Raw genomic sequence first — 24250 nt, 5'->3', positions numbered from 1 at the left:
GGTTTTCAAACTTGTTTCTTGGTCCTACCTGCCCACAGCGCATGCCCCAACTACAAGCGCCCGAGCAAGCAATTCAATGGATGAATTGAGCAGGAGCTCTCAGAGCGCACAATAGTTTTGCTCTTGCTGGTATTCAGCATCAGTCAGTAATGGTTTCACAAGTCCTCAAGCTCATCTTTGTACCTGCAGACCTACTTCTATATGTACTCATGCAAATGCTACTTGCATGCACCAAGACAAAGCTCAGCATGCAGCAAAAACTGSGTGTGAGACCCAGTTCAGATTCAGATTTTGTCTTTACAGCTTTTTCAGCCCCAAAACTAAACTTAAAAAAGTTCTGTAATTAAATATGACCTAAAACTACAGTTCTGAATCGAAAGGTCTGAACCCAAGACTGTCCCAGCCCGGACTGTAGATACAGATCTGAAGTTCTCCCATGTTCTTGATTTTTTTGGAAACAGATCGAMTCAGACCCCGTCTCTTCTAATGTGCCCTCCATGGCTCATGCCAGATTCCCTATCCAGCATTAGCTGGATGCTGTGGCATGAAGGAGTCCGTCCTCATGTAGCTGGTGCAAGACTGGATATCTTACCTGTGTCTCCCTCCTTAGACACAAGGACAAATGTGTTACAGTATCCCTCTGCATCACACTAGAGTGCTGTACAAAACTGAATCATGGGTTTAAACACTATTTATTTTCATGCAACAGGTAAGAGGGGGATAATTTTGTTTTCTCCACAGAGTCTGTGGGATTTTTTAGTTTTTTTAATCTCAAAATTATTGATTTAGGAAGAATGATCCTGTTAACTTTCTCAGAAGGGTGGACTTTCTGCTCCTAGCCGTATTAATTTATTTAATTTATCTTAAATTTGATTGCAGTGAGCACCCCTAATTAACCTGATTTTTTGCTGATAATCACTCACAATGGAATCAAATCACAAATCCGGGGATGGATTGACCGGCACACAGAAAGAAGCCGCCCTCCGTGCATTAATTCAGCGAACGGGATATAATTTGATCCAGGTAGGAACTCATGGTCATGTCCTTTTTTGCACAGTGTCTGGTTTCGTCTTGAATCGATACATTGCACCAGGAGCTTGAGCAGCAAATCTCTATGCATGAAACTTTGCTTCTCACTGATTCTCCTCTCTCTCTCTCTATGTATGACACAAAAATGTGTAATAGATGCTGTCTTTTATAAAGCAGATGGTATTCCTCCAGGAATTCTTTGCTCACTGCGATTATAATAAGCAGGAAATGAAAACTGAGCACAGCTTAATCTTGGGAAGGGTTGAGATTGCTATGTGGAAGTCACGGCAGCAGTGATATATAGCGGAGAAAGTTCATTAAACACTTCAGAGTTTCTGAAGACCTTGGGTCCAATCTTGGCCATAAGAAGCCTGATGCGTGACTGCCAGGTCTGCATTTCATACTGCACACACACACATACACAAATACACATGAGAAAGGTACTTTACCTGCCCAATAGCCAAAGGTTTGCTCCCAGGCTGGTCTTCAAGGTCTCTGAGTGGAGACCCTCCTCTGGTCAGGGCAGATGGAGAACAGGAAGATCCCTCCAAAGCCATCTCAGTAAGTTTCTTAGTTAAGCACAGCCTAAACAAGTTAATCTTTCAAAAGCACGAGGCAATAGTATGACCGCCCTTGCATTCTCTAAGAAGCAGTGATTGAAAACAATAAATTTTAGGAAGGCTGTTGTCTTGTCTTGAACTTTGCCTTTCTTTATGTGGCACTAGGGGGCACAACAGCCCAAAGCAAAAATTGAGACTCCTGGGAAAAAGTATTTTCACATAGCCCTTAAACCTGTGCGCACCCTCGGACTAGGCCAGCAACTGGGTTTATGCCCTTGAGACCCTTTCTGCCATTCTTTACACAGGAGATGATATATCTTCTCTATGTCTTATATTTGCTGGGGCATTCTTTATCTTGTTTTTCAGAGCCGCCTACATCTGGCAATAGCTCATTTCTGAGTCACATATTTCCCCACAAACACACCATGATTTTCTTCTTTCTCCCCACTTTTTCCTGTTCTTTTAAGTTTACCATTTTCTCTTTTGTCCTCCTCGTTTCCCTTTTCCATCTCTCTGTGCTTTCTTTCCAGCCTACTTATTGCTGAGCCAAACATCTCCTTGCTTAACATGTACCAGGGTCACTCGTCTTTGCAAAGAGGATGACATAGATCCTCCTTCCCTCCAGCCAGATTGTGAAGATGAGACCATTTAGATGCTGCCTTCAGGCCGCATATGAAGCCACTGCAGAGAGAAAGAAGATTTTATTTTTTGCTGAGTCTCTTCACACACAAGCTCCCACATACATTGACAGAATGAAAAAATTAACTGATTGATTTTTATCTTCCTTGGTTTACAAGTGGAATGGTAGATCTCCCCTAGCCCTTTTCAGCCCATTAAATGTGAAATCAGCATTTCTTCCAATGACCAGCTCCTTCCTCCAGCTGACGTGCCAATGAAGATTACAGTTGACTGCAACAACACATGACGCAACGGTGACATTTTGTCTTCACCTAACAAATGGATCGAAAGACATCTGGACAATTCTTGGGGCAGCCAGAAAACCTCACACTTCTGATGTGCTCAGTTCAGCCAACCTAGGGGCAGAAAAATAGTCTGAAACTTCATGATCTTCCAGTCTGATTTCCTGTGAGGGTTCCTTCATAAATTCRAATATTCCTATGACTCCAACATTATGCTGAAAGCATTTATAACATGAAGAATGAGCATGGATAACTCAGGGCCAGGTATAGGCTTAAGAAAATTGAATGTGCTCTTGCTATAGTCTTAGTTTCTGCAAGGATCTGCCTTTGCTATAGGCTTAAGTCATTCAAGCATTCATTAAGTCAGTTGTTCATTTGCCTGGAATATTCCCAGAGTGGGAAATGATGACAGAAGGTGGGGGACAGAAACAGAAAAACGAGCAAACTCCCAGCTCCTCTGGTCATATGGCATCGCAGCAGGAAAAGGAAGGCTAGAGAGAAAGAGAGAAAGACAAATAGGAAGAAGAGAGAGAAAGAGGGCAAAGAGAGAGAAAGAGAGAGAAAGAAAAAGTAGAGAAAGAGAGAAAGATGAGAGAAAATGTGAGAAGAAAACAAGAAAAGACAGAAAAGTTGATAAAAAATAGGAGAGGAGAAGAGAGAGAATCCATCTAGCAAAAATGTAGGCAAAGGTGGAAATATTGGCTGGTTCTCACATCTTTGGGTATTATTCAGGGCCAAGACTTTCTCCCTACCCTCCTGGGGAGGCAGGAATCATCCCGGATGACTCCCCAGACAGTCCCTGCTGGGAGAGCTCTCCTGCCCCTCGCCTCTTCCCATTGATGGCCCTCCTCCCTCCCCTCCAAGGGGCTGTTTCTTTCTCCTCTTCCTGTACCTTGTCACCTCCTGAGCTCCCTCTCAAATCCCAGATGGGTAGAGAAAGGGCTTCACCACAGCCCTGGGTTTGGGACCTGCACTCCCTGGCGTGGCTCTTTGGGTGCTGAGCACCTCCTCATGATCTGATGCAAACCAGGACTCTGGCACGACCTTCCTACTCCAGGTGTTGTCTCCTCCATCCYGCTGAATGCCTTGTGCTCTCTCCTTCGTGTCTCCTCTGCTGTGCAAGAAAGCATGCATGCAGTGAGAAGAAACACAGAAAAAGCAGCACTATGCATCCAGAGGCTCGTCGCTCTCCTACTGTCACTTCCAAGCTCTTGCCCAACCCCATCACTTCCCCTGCACCATCCCTCCATGACAATCCCCAGGCCCAGGTCCTCACCAGGCCTTGTGCCAGGTGTTGCTGACTCTTTGCTAAGTCCAATTGCTGGTGAAAACATCATTTTCCAAGTGTGGTGAGAAGCCTGYGCTCCTTTCCAGTATCACTTACCACCGATGAAGCCTCAGGCTCCCTGGCTGGCCTGCAAGGCAGCTCCTATCCATTCTCACTGTCCCTCCACTTTTCATTCTGTCCACATCTCTCTCCTAATTTCTTCCCCTGTGACCTCCATCCCTGTTTTTCCCCCTATGTTAGCTCTGCCTGAGGTCCAGATGCCTTCTCCTTTTACATAGTCTTTCTGCTTTCAAACATGATTCTTCCAGTATCTTTTCTTTAGTCTATACAGAAGGAAGCTCTCCATCAGTTACTAAAATATGAGACATATCATTGCTAATCAATGTTATTATTGGATGAAGAATCAATTTGTACATTTTTGCCAGTGCAATATTATACATCCCAAAACTAATACACATTCCACAAGGGTTCACCTCCCATAGCCAAGAAGACCCACATTTCTCAAGGAGGTATTTGACTGTCTCTGTCTTGGACATCTGAAGTAGAAATTGAGTTGCTGAAACAACATCCTGTTCAATGCACTGATGCCAWGTTCTGTAGTAAAACTTATCTAGGTACAAATCAAATCCTTTTCCAGTACATCACCAGTCCTACTGAAAGGGATACCGAGGTCTTTCAGTATAGATACATCAGTGGGGCAGCCAATATACACTATATCATCTATTTTGAGTCTGTAAAGAGTTACTCCACAGGGGAAAGGAGAGTGCTTGCCTGGTAGCACACTGGTAATGGTGTATGTCTAATATGTCATGTCAAGTTGGACAAAAGTCTGGGTTCCTTGCCAAGAGACTGATTACATGCACATTTAAAATCCGCATATTTTAAGCCATCCTTTAATTTTTCTCCACAACAGGAAAATGGGCAAAGAAAATAYGGAGGCCCACCACCTGGCTGGGACGGCCCTCCGCCAGAGAGGGGGTGTGAGATCTTCATTGGGAAACTGCCCAGAGACCTCTTTGAAGATGAACTTATACCATTGTGTGAAAAAGTAAGTCTTTATGGCTGGTAGTCATTTTGCAGAGGATACTGATTATCAAAGCTACACTTCCAGGCTGAATTGGAGGTGATTTGGCCCAGACTGGGAAAGCCATCTATTGAAACACTAGTTCCTTCCTTAGTCAGCAAGTACAAAGCTACCCTTGGTTCAGTGGCAGCCCCTCCACCCCCCTTCCCTTATCCACCCAGGAGTCCCCACCTCCCCAGCAAGAAACCATTCATCTTGGCTCCAAGCCCTGATGTGTTTTCAGGTCACATTTTCTGCTCCAGATTGGAGCTGTATGTTGTTGCTGTCTGGAAGTGAAGGAGGCAGGAGACTGAACAGAGCAAGGACTGTGCCTCCAGGCTCTCTAAGAGAGGGAAAAGACTCAGAGGACATTTCCTCTACTGACTTTTGGGATGAGCAGTGATAGGTTTCTCTYCTAGTGCACACAGCTCCTGCACCATCCATTCACCATGACTGGGGCTAATCTAAGACTGGAGTTGGCCCTATGCAGAGCGAGAAGTCGTGCTAGAAACACCCAGTGGTGCCTTCCTCCCTAAATTATTCTTCAGCTCTACAAAATACACCTCCCTTAACCTAGCAAATAGGCACAGACATACAGTCACTCTGGGGTTTTGCACAAGCTAGAGAGAAATCATTAAAAAAAAAAATGGGTTAGCAATCCTGTTCAGACACTAAAGACCATGCAATCCTATTGTTGCATCTAGTTGTCCTGTTTTTTATTGCTTTTTTTGCTGTGTGCTGCATCAGCTCCAAAACTGGAGCGCAGRCTCCTTGAGGCAGGGAGATCAGAAATCTTGATGCTTCTGAAGTCAGTGGCCAAACTCCTATTTACTAGTATGAGGAACATTTCTTTGCTAAAGTGTTAACTGCCTGCCTTATAACTTAAGCATGTGCTGCCTCTGTTTATTTTGACTTTGTTGATGAGTCAGAAAGCAGCGTGAAGGTAGAATAGGCACTGGATGATTATTTTGTATATGGAAATATTCAAAGAGCTCTGATGTGATATAGTCAAGGAAGTACCCAGTTTTGTTTAAATATCTCCCACCTTGCTGACAAACCTTTCCTTTAGAATGACTTTTCTTTTCACTTCCAGATTGGCAAAATCTATGAAATGAGAATGATGATGGATTTTAATGGAAACAATAGGGGCTATGCCTTTGTAACCTTCTCTAATAAACAGGAGGCGAAGAATGCAATAAAGCAACTCAATAATTATGAAATTAGGTAAGCATGGCAAACACCTTCACATCGACCTTAAATTATATGATGCATTAATCTGTTTTGTTATACATACCRTATTTTCCCGTTACCTAGAGAAAGGTTATTTAGATATCCAAAAYTGAAAAGGAAATCACTCCCTCTCTCTCTGTGCAATCACTCCTTTATTCCTTACAACATAGGCAAATATGTATTATGGTTAGTTTCTCTGGAAATGCAGTCAASAGAAACCACTATTTCACCAGAATCAATATCTTTTACAGGAAATTTCTTCCTTACAAAAAAATCTATCAGAACGTTGGAAAAAAATATTTTGCTGTGGGTCAAATTAACTGACACCTTATTTTATGTTTCACTTTGGGCTGTTTTCTGTTGATGTATTCGTAGCCATGTGAGTGGCCTCACGTGAGCTATACTGCAGATATGTTCTGGAAGACAGTGTGATTGCAAAAAAATGGGATGAAACAAAACGGTAAATCAATGACTTTCCCCAGTGGGTAGGGATAGAAAAAACCCTCATGTTTGTGACTAAAAATTGGGAACAAAACAACCAGTAATCAACAACATACGAGTCTATCGATATGTTTTGTTTGGATTTCAACCACATTCAGGGTGGTTTTTTTCAGTAAAAGTAGGATGAGTATATTTCTTTGCTCAAAAGTGTTTGGCGACGAACCATTCTGGCAAGATTAAGCTTTTCATTTTTCACAAAAAGGATAGGTTGTGAAYTAGGGAAGCTCTACTAGCAACCACAAGGATGAGCAGGTCACAAGGCACATGAGGAGGGCTGGGAAACATGATTTGTGTCAGAGGCCTCCRCCTCCTCTGCTTACTTGTCTTGTTCCAAAGACCCTTCTAAAGAAGTTTTTAACTTCTCAAGACCCCTCAAGAGGTACTCAGGCTACAAGGAGGTGAGAGAAGTGTGTGTGAAAGGAAAATTTTACTTTGGGGTCTGCAGAACAGCTGGCATTAGTAAGCTCCAMAATGTTCTCTCCTCATGATAAGAAGAAATGGAAGGACTTACTTTCTTTCCCCAGAACCTCARTCATGAGGCCCACTGGTGACTGGGATGCTACAAGTCACTGGTGGATACAGCGAATCCTGGCATACACTAACAGCAACACATGAGTCACTGCTGTGTTCGTGGGTGGTAGGTACAGCTGGGTGGTAGCAGCTGGTTTTGGAAAGAGCAGAAGAGAGAATTCCAGGAAGCTAAAGCAAAATTTGGCTTTGGTTTTTCCCAAATCTCCAGGCCCTCATTTCAACTATGCTGCCTTRCTTTGATATCAAATTTGGCCAAGTGGCAGCCTTCATGTTGGATTGAGCACCTTACATTGAGCAAAATGACCTGARTGTCCCAAGTAACATATACCACTGGAGTAGGAGGGCTTGTGTTTGAACCTTTTYTGGGGGACAAGGTGGGGACAAACAACCAGAAATGTTGTTTATATGCAGGAATGGGCGTCTCCTTGGGGTCTGTGCCAGTGTGGACAACTGCCGTCTGTTTGTGGGGGGGATCCCCAAAACGAAGAAGAGGGAGGAAATCTTAGCAGAAATGAAGAAAGTCACGGAYGGAGTCGTGGACGTCATTGTGTACCCTAGTGCGGCTGATAAGACGAAAAACCGGGGTTTTGCTTTTGTGGAATACGAAAGTCATCGGGCAGCAGCAATGGCAAGGAGAAAATTGTTACCAGGTTAGTACAGAGACCTGGGGTGGTAGGGATGGCTTCATCTTACTAGTCGCATGCTTACAGCTTGTGGTGTGACAGAAGTCTCCAGTGGAACCACGTACCCAAGAAACAAACGCTGCTGGATTTTCTCTCAGTTGCTAACAATATGCTTGGAGTGACCCCAATACACCAGACTGGGTGATGGAGATGCCATGGCTCTGGGGTTCGGGATGGGCAGTTCTCTGCAGATCCTGATTTATCACCGTGCTCATTATCCGCTCACTTCATTAAGGAGCAAGAATTTATTAAAAATATAGCTAGATGGATCTAGCTGTATGTGTCTGTACAGCTCTATTCTAGGACTTATATTATCCTATGGTTATTCTGGGTTATAAATAAAATATAGCTTTATATATAGCCTATTGGAGAGCATCACTCAGGAAAGCATTTAAGAACATATTCAACCTTAAGAATGTGCTGAGGACTTTCCTGAAAAGTGATATTTTCCATGTAGAAAGAAGACTTCTAAAGAGGAATTGCATTAGGATTTGAACAATATAAAGAATGACTCTATGTCATTTAGCACTGGGGGACGGTGCTAAAGGGCCATTACAAAGAAGGAGAAGTTAATAGGTATTAGATGAAAAAGTCACTCACCATTAAGTGAATTTGGAGTGATTTCACCATTTTTCTCAGGCTCAGCATTACCCTCATCGTTTTGTTGAACTCAGCTCACTTGCCAATGCAAGAATTCAGTTGACTTTCTGTTTTGAGATTTGTTCATTATGCATCATCCCACCTATTTTCTTTGACTCTTTCTATATGATAGCCTGTGAAAAATCACGAGTCATTTAAATACCTTTTACTTACTGCCAAAAAAGAGCATGATTTTGAGCACTGATATGCATCTGAATATGCTTAGCCATTGTGGGATATTTTACATCGACTGTTTTTCCTTTTGTTCTGTATCTTCTAYATTCTGCATCAGTTTCGCATCTCCCTAATTATAGGAGCACATTCATTTTAATCTGTGCTTCAGCATAACTTTTTCATGGCTCCGTATCAAGAATAAAGGAACAGAGCAGGCACAGCTACAGCTAACAACAGTAGCCTTGAGGGAGCAGAGCACTTTTAAAATCCCGAGCAAAGACAGTGAGGCAGATGGGAAAGAACACATAGCCCTGAACAGACATGTGCAATGTGCTAGAGACTTCCAATTTAGGGACAACTCAGTAAACAGTTTGGGGAATTTCAAAGGCCTGAACCGGAGGAAAGAGTCTTATGATGTTGCAATCATAAGGGAGGAAYATGAAAGAGGTTTCAAGCCAGGACTGAATGTGTCTTCGGATGATGTATTGGATGAATCTGAAACTGAAGATCATTATCAGGATTCATCCTTGACTCTGAACCTAGCTGCTCTTTGAGGGAGCTTTGTAGAAGAGGCAGAAATGCTCAAAAAGGAAGATGCTTTTTACAGCAACTTTGTCCGGCCTCCTGTTTAAATAAGAGAATACCTTTGGGATGGAGGATACCTGGATTTCAGCAAGATGGTAGTACAGGCAACACAATTGGTTGTTCCTCGCTACAAGTAAAACCAGGTCGTTATTTCCACTATTGAACTGAAAATGGTCTTTCCTTTCAATTGGCTGGCATTAACTGCCATCTTTCTATTTCTTTTCATTAACAGCTCAAATCAGACTGGGCACTGCTGAAAGTTAAACATCAACCCAATCTAGCTCCACAAGTCACAGCTCATTCACAAGCCTTCCTAGCAGAAAGCAGCCCCTTTCCATTTTGTTTTTTAACTTTTYGCTTCTGTTATTGAAAAAAGGGTTTTTTACTCTTTGAGGGAACTTTGCTGAAGAGGGAGATATGTTGTATCTCATTATTCGGAGGAAACATCTAGCATTTACTATGCTGTTTAGACAGAAAGCCGTCCATACTGCACCTCCAAAGCACTATCTGCTGGACTAATTAAAATAGCCAGAGAAAAATCTGGCCACTGATAACACTGGGTGAATGCATAGCAGGAGAGAGCACATGAAATTTAGGTCTCCAGGTATTAGTGGATGACCAGACTTCARCTGCTCTTGAAGGGAAAGGGGAGAAAGATCTCCCTCCAAGATGTGCAGAAGGGATAGGGAAGAAAAACAGGAAGACACACTTATCATTGCCATCTGGAGAAGACAGGAGGTGAAAAAATTCACTAGATAGAGGTACCTCTGCTTTACCCTCCATCCTGCTCTCATCGCTGCAATTTGCACATCTTTGAGACAAGTTCTTGGCAGTCAGTTTTCATTACATATTGAAAAATCACTGGAATAAATCCCTGATCAATTACCTAATGGATTAATTGACTAAATGCAAATGATTACGGATGCCAGCATGATAATCTGACCACAACATCGCTTTTAACTACCTTTTTATTTACTCTTTTTATTCTCTGCTCCTCAACAGCTTGATCTACTGTACAGGGAGCCCATATGCTTCTCCTCCACACCTGCGCCTGTGATACGCCTCATTACCCTTTGCTTCCCCTATTTCTACTATTTCCATTGCAACTTTATCCAGTGGGAGCATACAACTCCACACAGACAAATCCTTATTTCCTTTGTCCAGCTGGGACTTCTGGATGCATTTCCAATTATCGGGGGAATGAAACATTTGCAAGCAACAGGGATTTTTACAAGAGAACTGTGTTCATTAAAGTATTTCCCTTCACAGAGCACTCCAGGGAATGCAGACATTAGTGAATCGTACCATATTTTCTCTCTTTTCTTTCTGGACACTGCATTTCTGCAGGCATCTAAGGTATTAGCAGGAGCACACTGAAAGTGTGACCGTCTGCTTTTGGAAATACTTTAACTAAACGCCAGTGCTTTGCATTAGAAAGGTTTATATCAGTCCCTTTTGTGGAATTGATCTATTCTACTGCTCTAATACCGCAGCCTGTTCATACTCTGTATAAGATAATCTCTGAGCAGAAGTGAAAAGAACCAAAGTATRTTTGACACTGATGATGCCGATGCCTTTAAAGGAAGGATCCAGTTATGGGGACACCCAATCGCTGTTGACTGGGCAGAGCCAGAAGTCGAGGTGGATGAAGACACCATGTCATCAGTAAAAATTCTCTATGTGAGGAACCTCATGCTATCGACTACTGARGAGACCATCGAAAAGGAATTCAACAACATCAAACAAGGTAGGAACCCATTGACACGGTAGCTCCTAAACAAGTATTCCTACTGCAAATGAAAATCTTTCTTCATTTGTAAAATGCCAAAGGAAGAGACAAAAATAACAGCTTTTCTGCCATAAAATGTTCACGTGTAATGCCACAAAACTTGTCATTAAAGTGAATGCTCCCACCCTACATGCACAACACATCATCCCTCTATCTGCTTAATTTCCAGTTAGCAACACTACTAACCTTTTTTAGATGGCTGGCAACTGGAAGAGGTCCAAAATGCTGCATGGGGAGGCCTCTATCATAAGAATGATCTCACCTGTGAATTTGTACCTTTCTTAAAAAGAGAGAGAGCTTGTGAAACAGCCAGTCGATTTCAGCATTTTTCTCCTGTGAAAAGGGATAATGTTAGAAATAGTGGTTTCATACAAATGCTTCCATTTTGCTCCTGAGAAGCGTTTAATTTCCCTAGACACACCTTAAAAAAGCGTATTCTAAGAAAAAAAGCCCCATAAAATGAGCAAGCCAAAGAGACCAAGATACCACCCTGGGTTTTTTGTTTGTTTATTTGCTGTTTGGCTTTTTTTTTACATTTATCTTTTATCTAATCTATCTATATGTTGACTTCTATCATTTTCATACCAAAAAAGCTCTACTGTCAACGTGTGAATAATCAGTGTTTATCATTTAATCCAGAATATGATGGTATTCCTTCATGGCATATATTACATGCACTTAGTGTGAGATTTTCAAAAAGCAAGTAGGTTTGCTGGGAATAAAAATCCTGCTGGCTTTCAAAGGAGATTTCACTTCCGAGTTGCACAGGCTTTAGAAAATTGTACCAAAAACAACAAAATAAAAATAACCCATTTCTGCAGCTCTCCAAGCCACACAATCCGTTAGGCATTAGTAACTTATGCTTGGCAAAGTGAAATCATCTTTCATCTCATTTCTATTAACTTCCTTCTATTAATTTTTTAAAATACACTACAGAGCTTCATTTTTCCATCACTAACTTTTCATTTCTGCTGCATATATTTCTTTTTTTGTAGTAGGCAGCAATGCAGAGATCTGTTAGAAATATCTTTATGAGTCTTTTTTATCCCTCTAACATTATCAGCTAATACTTGTAGCAACCCTCAAGCTGTTAGCGATCCCATTTTACCCCTCAGTTAAATATGTTTCATCCCACTATATTAACTGCTTCCTCCTTTATTTATTCAGTTTCACTCCTGAACATTGAACTTCTTGCACTCCTCAGAAACACATTTAAAAACCATCTGAAAGTTTTGTAACAGTCATCTGGTTTGCTCCTAAAAACAGTTTTCCAGCACAACAGTGGAAGATTTCAAACCACATCATCTTCAGTTTTCCTTTTTGTCACTTTATCATTTTACTTCTGACACAGGTATTCAGTCTCGTGCTGGAAACTGTCATCTCTCTCTCTCTTTCTCTTTCTTTTTTTTCCTAGACATCTTTATTTATTGTGGATTAAATCAGGAATGCCTTTTTTAGAGCTCTGCCATGCTTTAAAGAATGGAACAGCTCTAAAAATGTGCATATGACAAGCAAAAGCCAAGCTTTTGGGAGAATAAATGCAATTTAAGTTATAGTGAGATTACAATCAAAAATGTCAGCAAAGATCTGAAATGATTCATGTCCTCCCTTGATTATCTGCGTTGTTCTTTGTGCTGTGTTTCAGTGACACTTGCCTCGAGTGTACGTTTGACCCAGTGAATTTAGAAACTGTTTTGACAATAACAAATCATTCAATAAAAAATTATCCAAATAAGAGTTAAAAATCTAGAGGTACCCGTTACGGAGCAACTRCCACAAAGGATCTCAAACCACCAGAGTCTCCATAACCACACTAGTAGGACTGCTGTTTATGCATTCCATGTCTAACTATAGCACAAGAAGTGACATCCTTTAAAAGAGCTGGTGCCAAATTTGATGCTGCTTATCCCCTCCTCAGACGACTTCTGTAGACTCATGTATTGCTTCTGTCAGCGAAAAACACTGCCCTCCTTCCCTAGAGTTCTTGGTGTAATGCTCATCCCTGGCAATTTCCACGTATTTAAATAGGCCCCAGACATTGCTGCTGAAGCAGGATGATGCTGAAAGAGAGCATCAAAAATGGGCAAGTCTGTAAAAAACATCTCCTGTAATTTTAGCTAGTACGTGCTCTGCTCCGATAGCAGGAAGGTTGTGCTCTCCAGACGTATCGAAGGAGGACAATATTCCCCCAGTAATGTCGCACAACCATTTTCTCCACGGAGATGTCCTAAGAGCCGTAGTRCATTGCTTCGTTCTAACAGAGGCACAAATGAGAGAGAGCAAGACTGAGGCGTGAGCAAGGATCAATAAGACAGAATGCTCTCAGAAAGGCAGGAGGGGGATTTTCAAGACACAGAGAGTTCATTAAAGCTTGGACTTGTAAACAAGAGATCAGTATGTAACTCCCATAACTTTAGGCTTAGAAAATCACCCTCTTGTCCTACTAGGAAACAAAGTGCTACTTACTGTTTCAGTGTCATTTTGAAGACGTGCAGGTTGTTCGGGTAATAGGCTGGGACAGACTTCATTTACCACACTGGAGCTCCTAATGACTCCCTCCTAACTCCAAAGAAATATTTTTTTCTTCTGTAGTTACTTAAGTAAGTACTTTTTGCAGCAATAGGACAATTTGCCTGTTCAGTGGTAAAGGGGAGAGAAGACAGCAGAAGAGTAATTCAGCATTCATTAGCCGTATTTTTAAGGGATGTGTCTGCAGATGTTAGAAGTCTCAGTGGCGGGGCTGGTTAACAATGCACTTCCCCAACCAACAGGAGTGGGAAAGATGAAATATTAGAGAAGAAAATAAAGGTCGGGATCTAAAACCTGTGACCACAGGGAATAGGAGCTCATGTGGTCATTTTGGAGCCAAACTCACTTGTTCAATATTGGCACTGAGTATCGCAATTCCAAGAAGCAGAAGAGGAGCTGACAAGGGGAATGGAAAACTGTAGAGGATGGATGTGAAAAAGAAGAACTCCCAAACATTTCTAGTCTTGCTCAAAATCCTATAGCCATTGTATTTCCTTTCCCATGATGTAGACATCTTGAGAGGGGAGAGGGCACTGTCCCCTTGCCTTCTTGCCCTTTGCTCTCCAAGGCTTACAGCACAACACAGCTGCTCATTCAGAACGGGGTTTTGCTGAATGCTCCATTTCAAAACTAATATTCCAACCTTTCCTGTAGGTGCAGTGGAGAGAGTAAAGAAAATTAGAGACTACGCCTTCGTGCACTTTAATAAAAGAGAAGATGCGGTAGAAGCTATGAAAGCCTTGAATGGGAAGGTAAAGCTGGTGTAAATGCTAATTCATAGAGCCTATATGCAGCATACTGCTGAAATAAAGCTGCGTGGCTTATTATTTACAAAAACATCCTGAAGGTGATAGCCCTATTCTCTGTTTGCAGATTGCCTTTATATTCCTGAATTCAGTTTTCAGCTAGTGTGGTGTTCGCAGACTGTTCACTTTGTGGCTTCTTGCTACTTGCATTCAGGCTAAATGTTTTGCCCAAATCAGATTGTAGTTCACCACTCAAAAAGAAACAGAACAATGCCGAAACGAGGAATAGAAAACGCAGGGCTATGAGTCCCCTTGGCTCGTGCTCACATACTTGTATGGCGTCTGCCAACAAAAACATTTACAGGGAAGCATGTGAATGGTAAACAGGGACAAACAAGGTCAACCCAAAACATCTGCTTCGAATTCAGATGCAGATTTGCAAGGAGGTTGCTGTATTTAGCTTTTCTCACACTGCATGTAATTCATGGTGCTTCAGTGCAAGAGCTTTTCCCAAAGAGGTGTTAACCCTGATCCTATTTTTAGTGTTACTGCTATTCGATATAGGAGTATATATAATCTCGTAGATTTATAGGCTACTTTGTAGGGAAGTGAAGTCTTTCTAAAGGCTTCACAGCTGTAGTAACTAGGTTAACTAGGCTCTCCCTGTCTGCTTTGAAGGCTGGATGCTTTCAGCATGTTAAACCTTCACCCAGACAGTGTATTTTTCCACCTGTAGGCTGGAGAATTTGGGCTTTTTGGGGGTGGTTTTCTCAATCTTTCAGCTATGCCTGTCTGGTTAGCAAACTACGAAGGGCAGTTGCTTCCCTAGGCAGGATAATCCTTGTGCGTTTTGGGAGACTTCCTTACATTTGTACCTCTCTCGCGTTCTTTCCCCGACGTGCTGGTGTGAAGGTGCTGGATGGTTCCCCCATTGAAGTGACATTAGCCAAACCCGTCGACAAAGACAGTTATGTCAGATACACCCGGGGCACCGGGGGAAGAGGTACCATGTTGCAAGGAGAATACACCTACGCGTTTGGCCACGTGTACGATCCTGCCACGGCCTACCTTGGCGCTCCCGTCTTCTACGCACCCCAGGCCTACGCGGCTATCCCTAACCTTCATTTCCCGGCCAGCAAGGGGCTGACCAACAGGAGCATTATCCGACCCCCGTCCGTCCGAGGTAACTCTAGTCACGGCAATACTGGAATCTATCAAAATACACCTCCCGGGTTTTAGATGACTGCTTCCTCGCTCATTTTGAGGGCAAACATGTGTGAACTAATCTCTCCCGTTTTTATCGGTGTATCCATTCATAACGCTGCAGCTGGTACTAATGCTTTTTTAAAAATAGCACCTGGGGCGTGACACCATCAGCCACCTCTTCTGATGACGGCTGGACAGGCTGAGGCATGTCCCCCTCAAAGGGTGAYTGCAAACTTCATTTTCTCATGTTTTCTTAGGGGTGAGGGATGTCATGCAAACATCCTCTCATGTTCCCATCGCCAAAGACCAGCAGCCGTCAGTGTCCCACACCCTTCCAGGATCTGTCACTGGAAAACACAAGAGCTGGACTGTGCTCCCAAGCTTTTCAGCTCATGAGAGCTGCTTCCCACCCCTCCAGCCACCACTGTCTCAAGTCAACAGTGAAGACCCCTGGATATCGTCCAACTTACTGTTGGTCGTCATTGCCCTAAACTCTGGGTCCCTTCAAGAGAGGGACAAAAAACAATTTTTAGCATCTGCCCTTTCCAAAAATGCAGTGGTCTTCCAGCATGCTAAGCAGGGCATGAAAGAAATAACCATATCCCTGGAGCAAGCTGGACGGCTGTCTCGAAACAGCTTTCAAATCACCCTCCCTCCAGGGTAAATAAAGTAGGAATCCTCCTGGTTTTGYCCCAACAGGGAAAAAAACAATTAAAACAAATTTTCTCCCCCTTCAGAGCCAACTTCCTCAAYCAGCCACTGGCACAGCCCACAGCTGTATTTCCTCCTTACTTTAAGGCCCACAGGGAAAGTTTTACCAGTCCTGGTGTTTTCTGAGCCCCAAATCATGGTGTTTCCCGGGGAGGTCACCTTTGCAGCTATCTCGAAGCAGTCCTAGCCCCTGATGCAGGGCCTGGTAAATGGGAACCAGAACTGAAATCAAGAAATTGCTTGTGTGCTCTGAGAGAGGGACTCTTTTTTTGACAAATAATCAAGTAATAAGCAGTCTATGAAAAATAAACAGCATTTCTGCAAGTTACTGAAACTCTGCCTTCAATCCCRGGTGACTGCACCTGCGACCAAATCATATCCCCACACTCAAGTTAAATCTGGGTGGAAGTAAATTTGGGGGYTAGCAAAAAGTAATCTGTCCCCGAGCTTCCTTCCAAAGCTGACGCCTGCTGCAAAGTCAGCTCGTGTCCCCAGCCCGCGGCCAGGTCCCTCAGCAAACTCCGAATCCTGTCTCGCACACCAGGAGGGCTGATGAGGACTGGACCAGACAATTTTTACCCCTTCCCAAAGAAGGAAGGGAACTGGAGAGCAGAAATTCGCCTTGCTGCCCCCCATGTTTTTGCATGCATGGATGAGGCTAGCTCACRTTATGATTACATTGGGAAAGCTGCAGATGTGATAACCCACCAGCCCTCTCTTGCTTCACAGTCTCCTCAAGCTCCAAGCGGTGCTCCTGAAAATTAAAATGGAAACGTAATGTGTAAAAAAATGACCTTGGTTCACATAAGGGTTGGGGGGGTTCCCATAAGTATAAACTCTGAGTTTCTCAGGAAACTGGAATTATGCCAGTGGGTAGGAATCATTGTAATATCAGTTGTCCCCTTTCTGCCTTTCAACTACAAATCCAGTTAGAAGGGTGTCCTGAAATCAGAAGTGATTTGTGCATGAACTAAATGGAAAGTTATGCCTCACCTTGACTGAGCAGAACAGAGAAGATGGAAATTGGGTAACAAAGAAGCAGGGCTTCCCCCTAAACTCCACAAATTAAAGCATTCGAGCCCAAAGACGACAATGCTGAGTCTGGCTCATTCCAGCGATAGCATTGCCAGGACTAAAGACTGAAGCGATACGATAGGAGGTGAAGCTTCATCTTTCAGTCCGCTGCTGCACCTGGCCAYAATGCCCTGATTTGCTGCCTCTTGTGACCTGCAGAGAGTTTTCTAAGGAAAACCATCTGTGCAGCAGGGAATCGTGCACTGTGCTTATAAATCAGACTTTCCTACAAAGCGGCGTGCTGGGAATTCCCCCCGGGAACTCCCCTTTCCGGCGCCTGGCAGAGCCTGCAAGCGTCGTGGCCTCGAGCCCGCTGGCCCTCCTGCCCATCTTCTTCCCAAAAATCAGTGAGTGGGGCTAACTTTTCCATTACAGCGAGAATCAGGGTAATTTTTCCGGTGATTTGATTCAGTTTAATGCCTTCTTACATTCCTAGAAATTTACATGAATGTACCTGTAGGGGCTGCGGGAGTTAGAGGACTAGGAGGTCGCGGCTACCTGGCTTACACGGGCCTGGGGCGCGGATACCAGGTCAAAGGAGAAAAGAGGGGAGAGGATAAACTCTACGACCTCTTGCCAGGAATGGAGCTCACGCCGATGAACCACGTCACTTTAAAACCCCAAGGGATCAAACTTGCTCCTCAGGTATGTTCATGAAGAATCGACTAAATGTTCTGGCCAGACTTTATCTTCTCCTAAAATGCTTGCAGAAAAACAGCCGCTGCTTGAATTTGATGCTGATGAGTATATCCATTCATAAATCTTGAGTGATGTGGGRAAAAAAAAAAAAAAAGACTGCTAGTTGCATCTTAAAATACCCACTTGCCTGGCTGGAGAACAGCCTGCATCCACTCTCCATTGAGGGAGAGTTTCCATAGACACCCACAGACGTGAAGTCCTTCTAACTATGGCTATAGCTCCTTAAGAGCATTGTGGAATACAGAAATTCTCACCCCAAAYGGATTTGATAAATAGGATGCATCATATAGGTCTTTGCTGAGGAACAAGTGCACATAAAAAGAAAAATAATAGTGGTTTTGCTAGAAAAAAACCCACCCATTTTCCAAATCAGAGCCTGTCATGGTAGTGCACAGAGCTTTGCTGCCTCCACTCAATCACTCCAAAGCAGTATAAATAAAGAAAAAACATGGAATAAAGCATCTCCTCAGATCTGAGTGTGTCACCTCTCGCTGACTCCCGTAATTTCAGTGCAAGCCACATGTCTGGTTGGAAAGCAGAATTYCACAGATACCGTAACTTCACGTGAAACAGTAATGCTAAGAATTGAAATCACAGACATGTCTTAAAATCAATTGTGGGAAAAGAGGTGTTGATTAAATGTACAATCCATGCAAATGCAGAAACTCTGATTGCGCAATGAGACCTTTGATGTGGTTGACCATACGTGATGGATCCAAACAGATAACCGAGGACTGAACAGAACAAATCCAGAATAAATTCCCCAAGGTTCTGAGGATCTGTGTCTTATGGCAATTCCTTTCCCCCGAATCACCCAAAGCAACGTTAGAAATTAACTTCACCCTGCATTTTGAATTACATCTCTGTGTATTAACACTTAAATTGCCATAGTATCTTGTTTGCCAAATGTTCAGGAAAAAAACCCTCTTTTCCCCCCACCCCTGAAAACTGGAAATTTGCCTTTTTCTTCCCCTGCAAAGCTTCTCAAACCTTTTATTCTATTTTAGCAGCACACCTGAGGGGTGAAATGGTGCTGCTGCAGCACTTTAGGGCAGGTGAAATTCAGTTTTTTTTCCATTTTCCCACTCTTTAGAAATGATCTGTGGGATTATAAAAGAGTATAAAACACACATGAAACCTCCCACCTACCCAAAACAGGGGATCGTGCAACTTTCCTAGGAGTCCAGCGTCCACTGGTCTTAGACAGCTACAGCCTGGTTCGCACTACCATCTGCCTGGCCGCATAAGAGACAGCCTCGTTAACATGACAGCCTCATTAATATGATGGCCTCATTAACATCTGCTAACTTGGTCAGCCTCTCCTGTCCACTAAACTGAGACCATTTCAACAGCATCTTTGAAGGACCCCCTCCTAATTTTGTTCCTGTTGCCTAGCGAGGATGCTCAATGCTAATAAATAGATCTGTCTTATGGAGGATTTAAGTGTTGACGTAACATTTTAAAATCAGCCTCCTTATAATGCAGTTGGAACAGCAGGGGACAGATTTCTCGAGTATGGCAACATTTAACGAACTCGTTTGCATACTCTATGAAGTGATAAGCTTAAATTGGAGTTTTCGTGCAGATATAATTAAAAAAATTAAAACCAGCATTTGCAAAACTTTAAATAAAGTAATCCACAAAAAAGATTCGGGCTGGAGGTGCCCTTTGAGGGCTCTGGTCCGAGCCCCCGCTCACAGCAGGGCCAACACCGCAGCTACCGCAAGTTACTCTGGGCTGTTTCAGTTCCAGCAGATAACCAGAATTTTTTTGTCTTTCGTCTGACTTTGGGGTGCTAATTTGATTTCCTGCGCCACTGTAATGTAAATCATTATGGCACCGAAAAATATTTGGGGAAACCCAACGACTTCTGAAGGTCAAGTTTGGTGGAGCTATTTAGAAAAWTAGCTGGCCCGAGCATCGCTGCTAGGGAGGTGTGGGAAAGTCAAGCTACATTCGAATCCGCTTGGGACACCAGCTACCCAGTGAGTTAAGAAAGGAAGATGAAGCAAAAGCATTTCCGTACAATGTTTCCCAATTAGCACTGAATAAGCCGTTCTTAGGCCGAGGGCAAAACGGTTCAGCGTTTCTCTTTCAAACTAGGAGCCGAAATCGCCTGTTGAAGCCTGTATAATTAATTGGACAGAAACAGAGCTTTTTTTTAAGACTGGTTGGACAGTTCATACCCTATATCCCACTAAGGAGAGAGAGGCATGAGAGAACAGATGAATGCAACCATAGTGCTTTAACACTGTTGAAAAGGAGTGCATAGATTTACTGATGAGAACTCAAAGAAAATCCTGCCGATAACAGAATAAAACAGCTAATTGACAAAATGGACCAAGGCATCAGATTTAACAGGGTGATAATTACCTTCAGGCATTAAACGGCGTTTTAAGGTATAAGACGTCTAGATGAATCTTATATTTCAGAGTGGACCGAATTACCCGGTCCTCCATTTGTTTTTGGCTTAGCTGAAGCTAGGAAGCTGCCAATACACCTCCGAAAAGCCTTTGGAGGGAATGAGACATCATGGTGCAGGGGGCTGGAGCTGGGTGAGAGCGCGACTGTGCGGCAATTAACCAAAGCGAATCCCTTTTTCCCCTTCTAGATCTTAGAAGAAATCTGCCAGAAAAATAATTGGGGACAGCCTGTTTACCAGCTTCATTCTGCAAYTGGCCAAGATCAAAGGCAGCTGTTCCTATATAAAATCACAATTCCTGCCCTTGCCAGCCAGAACCCTGCCATGTACGTAACTGTTGGATTTTTTCTGTGGGTTTTAGGAATTTTTTTAAAGGTCATTTTAGCTAGCATCTCTCCAAGAATACAACCACGCAGTCGTATTTTTAGTTATTTCGGATATTAGGGAGAAGAACAGCCATAAACTAAAGAAGACCGATAGCAAGGGCTGCCATGCTTTGTGCTCTCTCACTGATGGTCCAAAAAAATCTASGTAAAGCCAGAAACAAGCAGGCAAAGGGGTGATTTTTCAGTAGGAAAGCAAAACAGGCACTAGTTCTTTTAGGAAAAAGGAAGCAGCTTGTAGGCACATGCTTGTATTTAAGATCCAAATATGCTCCTAAACACTTCTGATCTAAAACAGTTTGGTATGTACTTTATCAAAAGACCCAGGATCCAGCAGACTTTCTTTTGGACTAAGAAGGCAGTTTGGAGCATGGTAATGTTTGGCAGCATGGTCTGAAAGGATGTTTTGTCCAAAACGAGGGCCAGGGCTGATAAACTCGGCAAACAAACCGGACCGCTACGAGGAGACTATTTTTGTTAATGCATCAACACAGTTAACTCATGTTTCCATTTGGTGTGTGGTATCGTACCAACCGTACAGACTACACGCAAAGGCTGACGTGACTAGACTATTTAAACCACCGTTGCTGGATAAAAATAACTTGCAGGAAAGTCCTGGAAGGAAAAAAAAAAAAAAAGAAAGAAAGAAAGAAAACAAGCTACTATTTTCTTTTCTCCACAGACATCCCTTCACACCTCCCAAGCTCAGTGCATATATTGATGAAGCCAAAACCTACGCAGCAGAATATACCCTTCAGACGCTGGGGATTCCCACGGAAGGAACAGAGGTGCCTCCCGCAGCACCTGCTTTTCCAGGTATGCGAAGGTCTACACAGCAATAATCTCCTGGAATTTGGTTTTCCCTATGTGCTTTGCTGTGTTTGTCAAGAATTCACCAGTTTACGTTCACTGCACGCGGATGCAGGCAGCATCTGGCTGTGCTCCTCTGCATGCCTTTACCTTGGCTGATATTATTTCTGGGTATGGCATCTTTATTGTCTATACAGTAACAAATCACACCAGGACTTCCCAAAGTATGGTGCACTTATAGAATAACTCAGGCTGGAGGCACCCCCAGTTGGGGGGGGTCTCCAGTCCAACCCCAGCTCACAGCAGGGCCAACGTTGCACCTACAGCAGGTTGCTCAGGGCTGTGTCCGGGCGAGTCTGGGCAATCCCCAATGGTGGAGATCTCCCACCACTTGGCAACCTGCTCCAGGGACTCACCTTCCCTGGACTCCCTCCAGTTTGTAGATGCCTCTTGTAGTGGGGGCCCCAAACTGGACACTGGATCCAGATGTGGGCTCTCCAGTGACAAGCAAATGGAATAACCCTGTCTCTCAACCTGCTGGTTTTGCTCCAGCCAGAGCAGCTCAGGATGGTGCAGACCTTCTTCACCACGAGCTGATCGAGTCATGGTCACCTTGTCGTCCCCCGCCATCCCCAGCTCCTTTCCTATCAACACTTTTGATTTCACCTGCCAGACAAATGACACAACCATGACATACAGATTCTGATTCAAGTTCTCTCCCACCCCCCCTGGAAGGCTAATATTTCCAGTTTGGGAGTTCATGCCCCAAACAGCTCCTATAGTTACCCAAAACAGCTAGGGAAATTATGGAAAACCTAAGACAGGAGCAGGAATCCAGCTTGTAGGCATCACATTTACTGTGCTCTCCGGCACAACGGTTATTCTGATGTAGTGGGAACAATTTATGCCAAACTGCACATGAGGAATGCATTAGTCAGTACTACTGAATTGTTTGGAGTGTCTCAGGGATGGATTAAAAAAAAAAATATCTAGCCGGCTTCCTGCCACAGAAGTCCGCAAAAGCCACAGAAAAATCAATTTGTCTGGGCTTGTGCTAGCTTCCGCGGCATGGAAACCAAATGGAGACACTATTGAATCCAGCCCCCACTTACTGCTTAATTATAATCTCTCCTTTTTCTTTCATCCACCCTTATTTATTTGTCTTGGAATCTCAACAAATAGACATGCATTAAAGTTCTGCCTGCAAGACACACTGGTCCTTGGTCAACACTAGCTGAGACCCAGCACATCTCAGGCCATACACAGGTAGCAGCTCATTTCTGTTATGATAGTGCCAAATATTACACTTTAAATGACCAATTTCTCAATTCTGATTTGAAGAGATGCATCTCAATTTGCTGACGTGAAGAAGATATTTTACTCTGAGTGATCATAGTCAAGTTAGAGCAAATTTCTCCTATTTTTCCCATGGTAACAACTTCAATAAGGCAATATACTTTCTGTGTTGCCCAGTATCTCCATTTTCCACGAAAGAGGCACGCGGATCTGATTGATTTTGGGTTAGCCCAGATGCTTGGCTGTCTGGCTGGTCGGTTGGCAAAGTTGGATCCTGGGAGATGTAGTTTGGCAGCGGAGCTTGGTTCAGCGATGCGGATGGGTACCCCAGCTACACTTCCCATATCTGGGCTTCCTCTCAGTTCTTGAGTCTTTCACAACAAAATGTTGTGGTYGAGCCTATATTCTGCTTTCAGACAACCCAGCCTGAAATGATGTTTGTTTTCCCAATGATTCATTTTAAATCAGCAAAGCTAACATTTTCCCATGGAAATTTTTGAAGTGTTGAAACCACATTTTCCATTAAAAACTGATGGGAAAAATTCCATTTTACTAAATATTTTCTCCCCAGTGTTGCATAGGAGGCATTTCTCTCCTCTCTAACGTGGCTGTCCAGAATTGCACATACTTGGGCTGTACAGGGTCTCAGAGCCATATATTCCCCGGCTGCACAAACATCTTGTCTATGAAACCTGCTCAGATTTTGCTCTGTATTACTTACGTTTTCTTGTCCTCCTCAGGCCATGTGTGGGAGATAGTATACAGAACACCAGTACCACCCTCTTAGTTCAGAGATAATCCAAACCTGAGGAAAAAAGCTCCAGAAAGAGTTGGTTTTTTGTTTTTTTTTTTTTAAGTAACATATTTAACAAATAATAGGTGAGAAAATGTATTAATTTTCCAGCTGCAGCTGTTAATTTTACTACCTGTAACATGGAGGGAAAACATGCCCAAAGTGAGATATTCAATCTAATTAGATTATTCCCATCTACCCATTGACAAATTCATCGTTCCCTGTATTATTCCCGTTGATAACAAGTCTTCCTATCGAAAACCGACTATCAGGTGGCCTTTGAGCATCTTTTCACTAACCTACATTTTGGTATCTCTTTTCTCCTGCAGGATACACCATTGCTAATGCAGCTGCGACCGTCACAGCCACCCAGCTCAAACAAGCAGTGACGATGGGACAAGATCTAGCGACTTACGCCGCCTATGAAGCCTACCCTGCCTTCGCAGTAGCTACACGCAGTGATGGTTACGGGGCGTTTTAATACTGTGTTGTATCAATAGTTTCCTTCCATTGAGCATGGGCAGGAAAATTCTCATGATTTTTAACTAATCTGTCATCTAAAACGAGATTTTAGTCAGAGTTTTATTCT

At 43.2% G+C, this 24250-nt stretch overlaps 2 protein-coding genes across 3 annotated transcripts in view; one reads left to right on the top strand and one right to left on the bottom strand.

The window, feature by feature from the left end:
• Positions 1-914: 914 nt before the first annotated feature.
• Positions 915-24250, top strand: A1CF (APOBEC1 complementation factor). 2 transcript variants are annotated; one of them, XM_026080942.1, is made up of 11 exons: positions 915-1023; positions 4711-4845; positions 5954-6084; positions 7534-7772; positions 10786-10950; positions 14176-14273; positions 15180-15450; positions 17719-17903; positions 20569-20705; positions 21445-21578; positions 23991-24250. In XM_026080942.1, exons 1-11 carry the CDS (start codon positions 925-927, stop codon positions 24140-24142), a joined length of 1746 nt encoding a protein of 581 aa, XP_025936727.1. In that variant the 5' UTR covers positions 915-924; the 3' UTR covers positions 24143-24250. The 2 variants fall into 2 exon arrangements, with proteins under 2 accessions (XP_025936727.1, XP_025936718.1); XM_026080933.1 differs by having other exon boundaries at positions 17695-17903.
• The window catches only part of LOC112973280, a 30931-nt gene continuing 8987 nt past the window's right edge, over positions 2307-24250 (bottom strand). The window contains exons 7-14 of the mRNA XM_026080952.1: positions 23030-23673; positions 21989-22238; positions 13868-14169; positions 13459-13551; positions 11179-11325; positions 8406-8578; positions 3402-3620; positions 2307-2623 (exon numbers count right to left, since the gene is read on the bottom strand). Of these exons, the coding sequence (XP_025936737.1) occupies positions 11251-11325; positions 13459-13551; positions 13868-14169; positions 21989-22238; positions 23030-23212 (903 nt within the window). The 5' untranslated portion in view covers positions 23213-23673 and the 3' untranslated portion in view covers positions 2307-2623; positions 3402-3620; positions 8406-8578; positions 11179-11250. The remainder of the gene's footprint in view (positions 2624-3401; positions 3621-8405; positions 8579-11178; positions 11326-13458; positions 13552-13867; positions 14170-21988; positions 22239-23029; positions 23674-24250) is intronic.

This window comes from Apteryx rowi, unplaced genomic scaffold (assembly GCF_003343035.1).
Source record: "Apteryx rowi isolate R43461 unplaced genomic scaffold, aptRow1 scaffold_116, whole genome shotgun sequence".
Lineage (NCBI taxonomy): Eukaryota > Metazoa > Chordata > Aves > Apterygiformes > Apterygidae > Apteryx > Apteryx rowi.
Note: the sequence above shows the minus strand (reverse complement) of the source record. Positions and strands in the feature narration are given on the sequence as shown.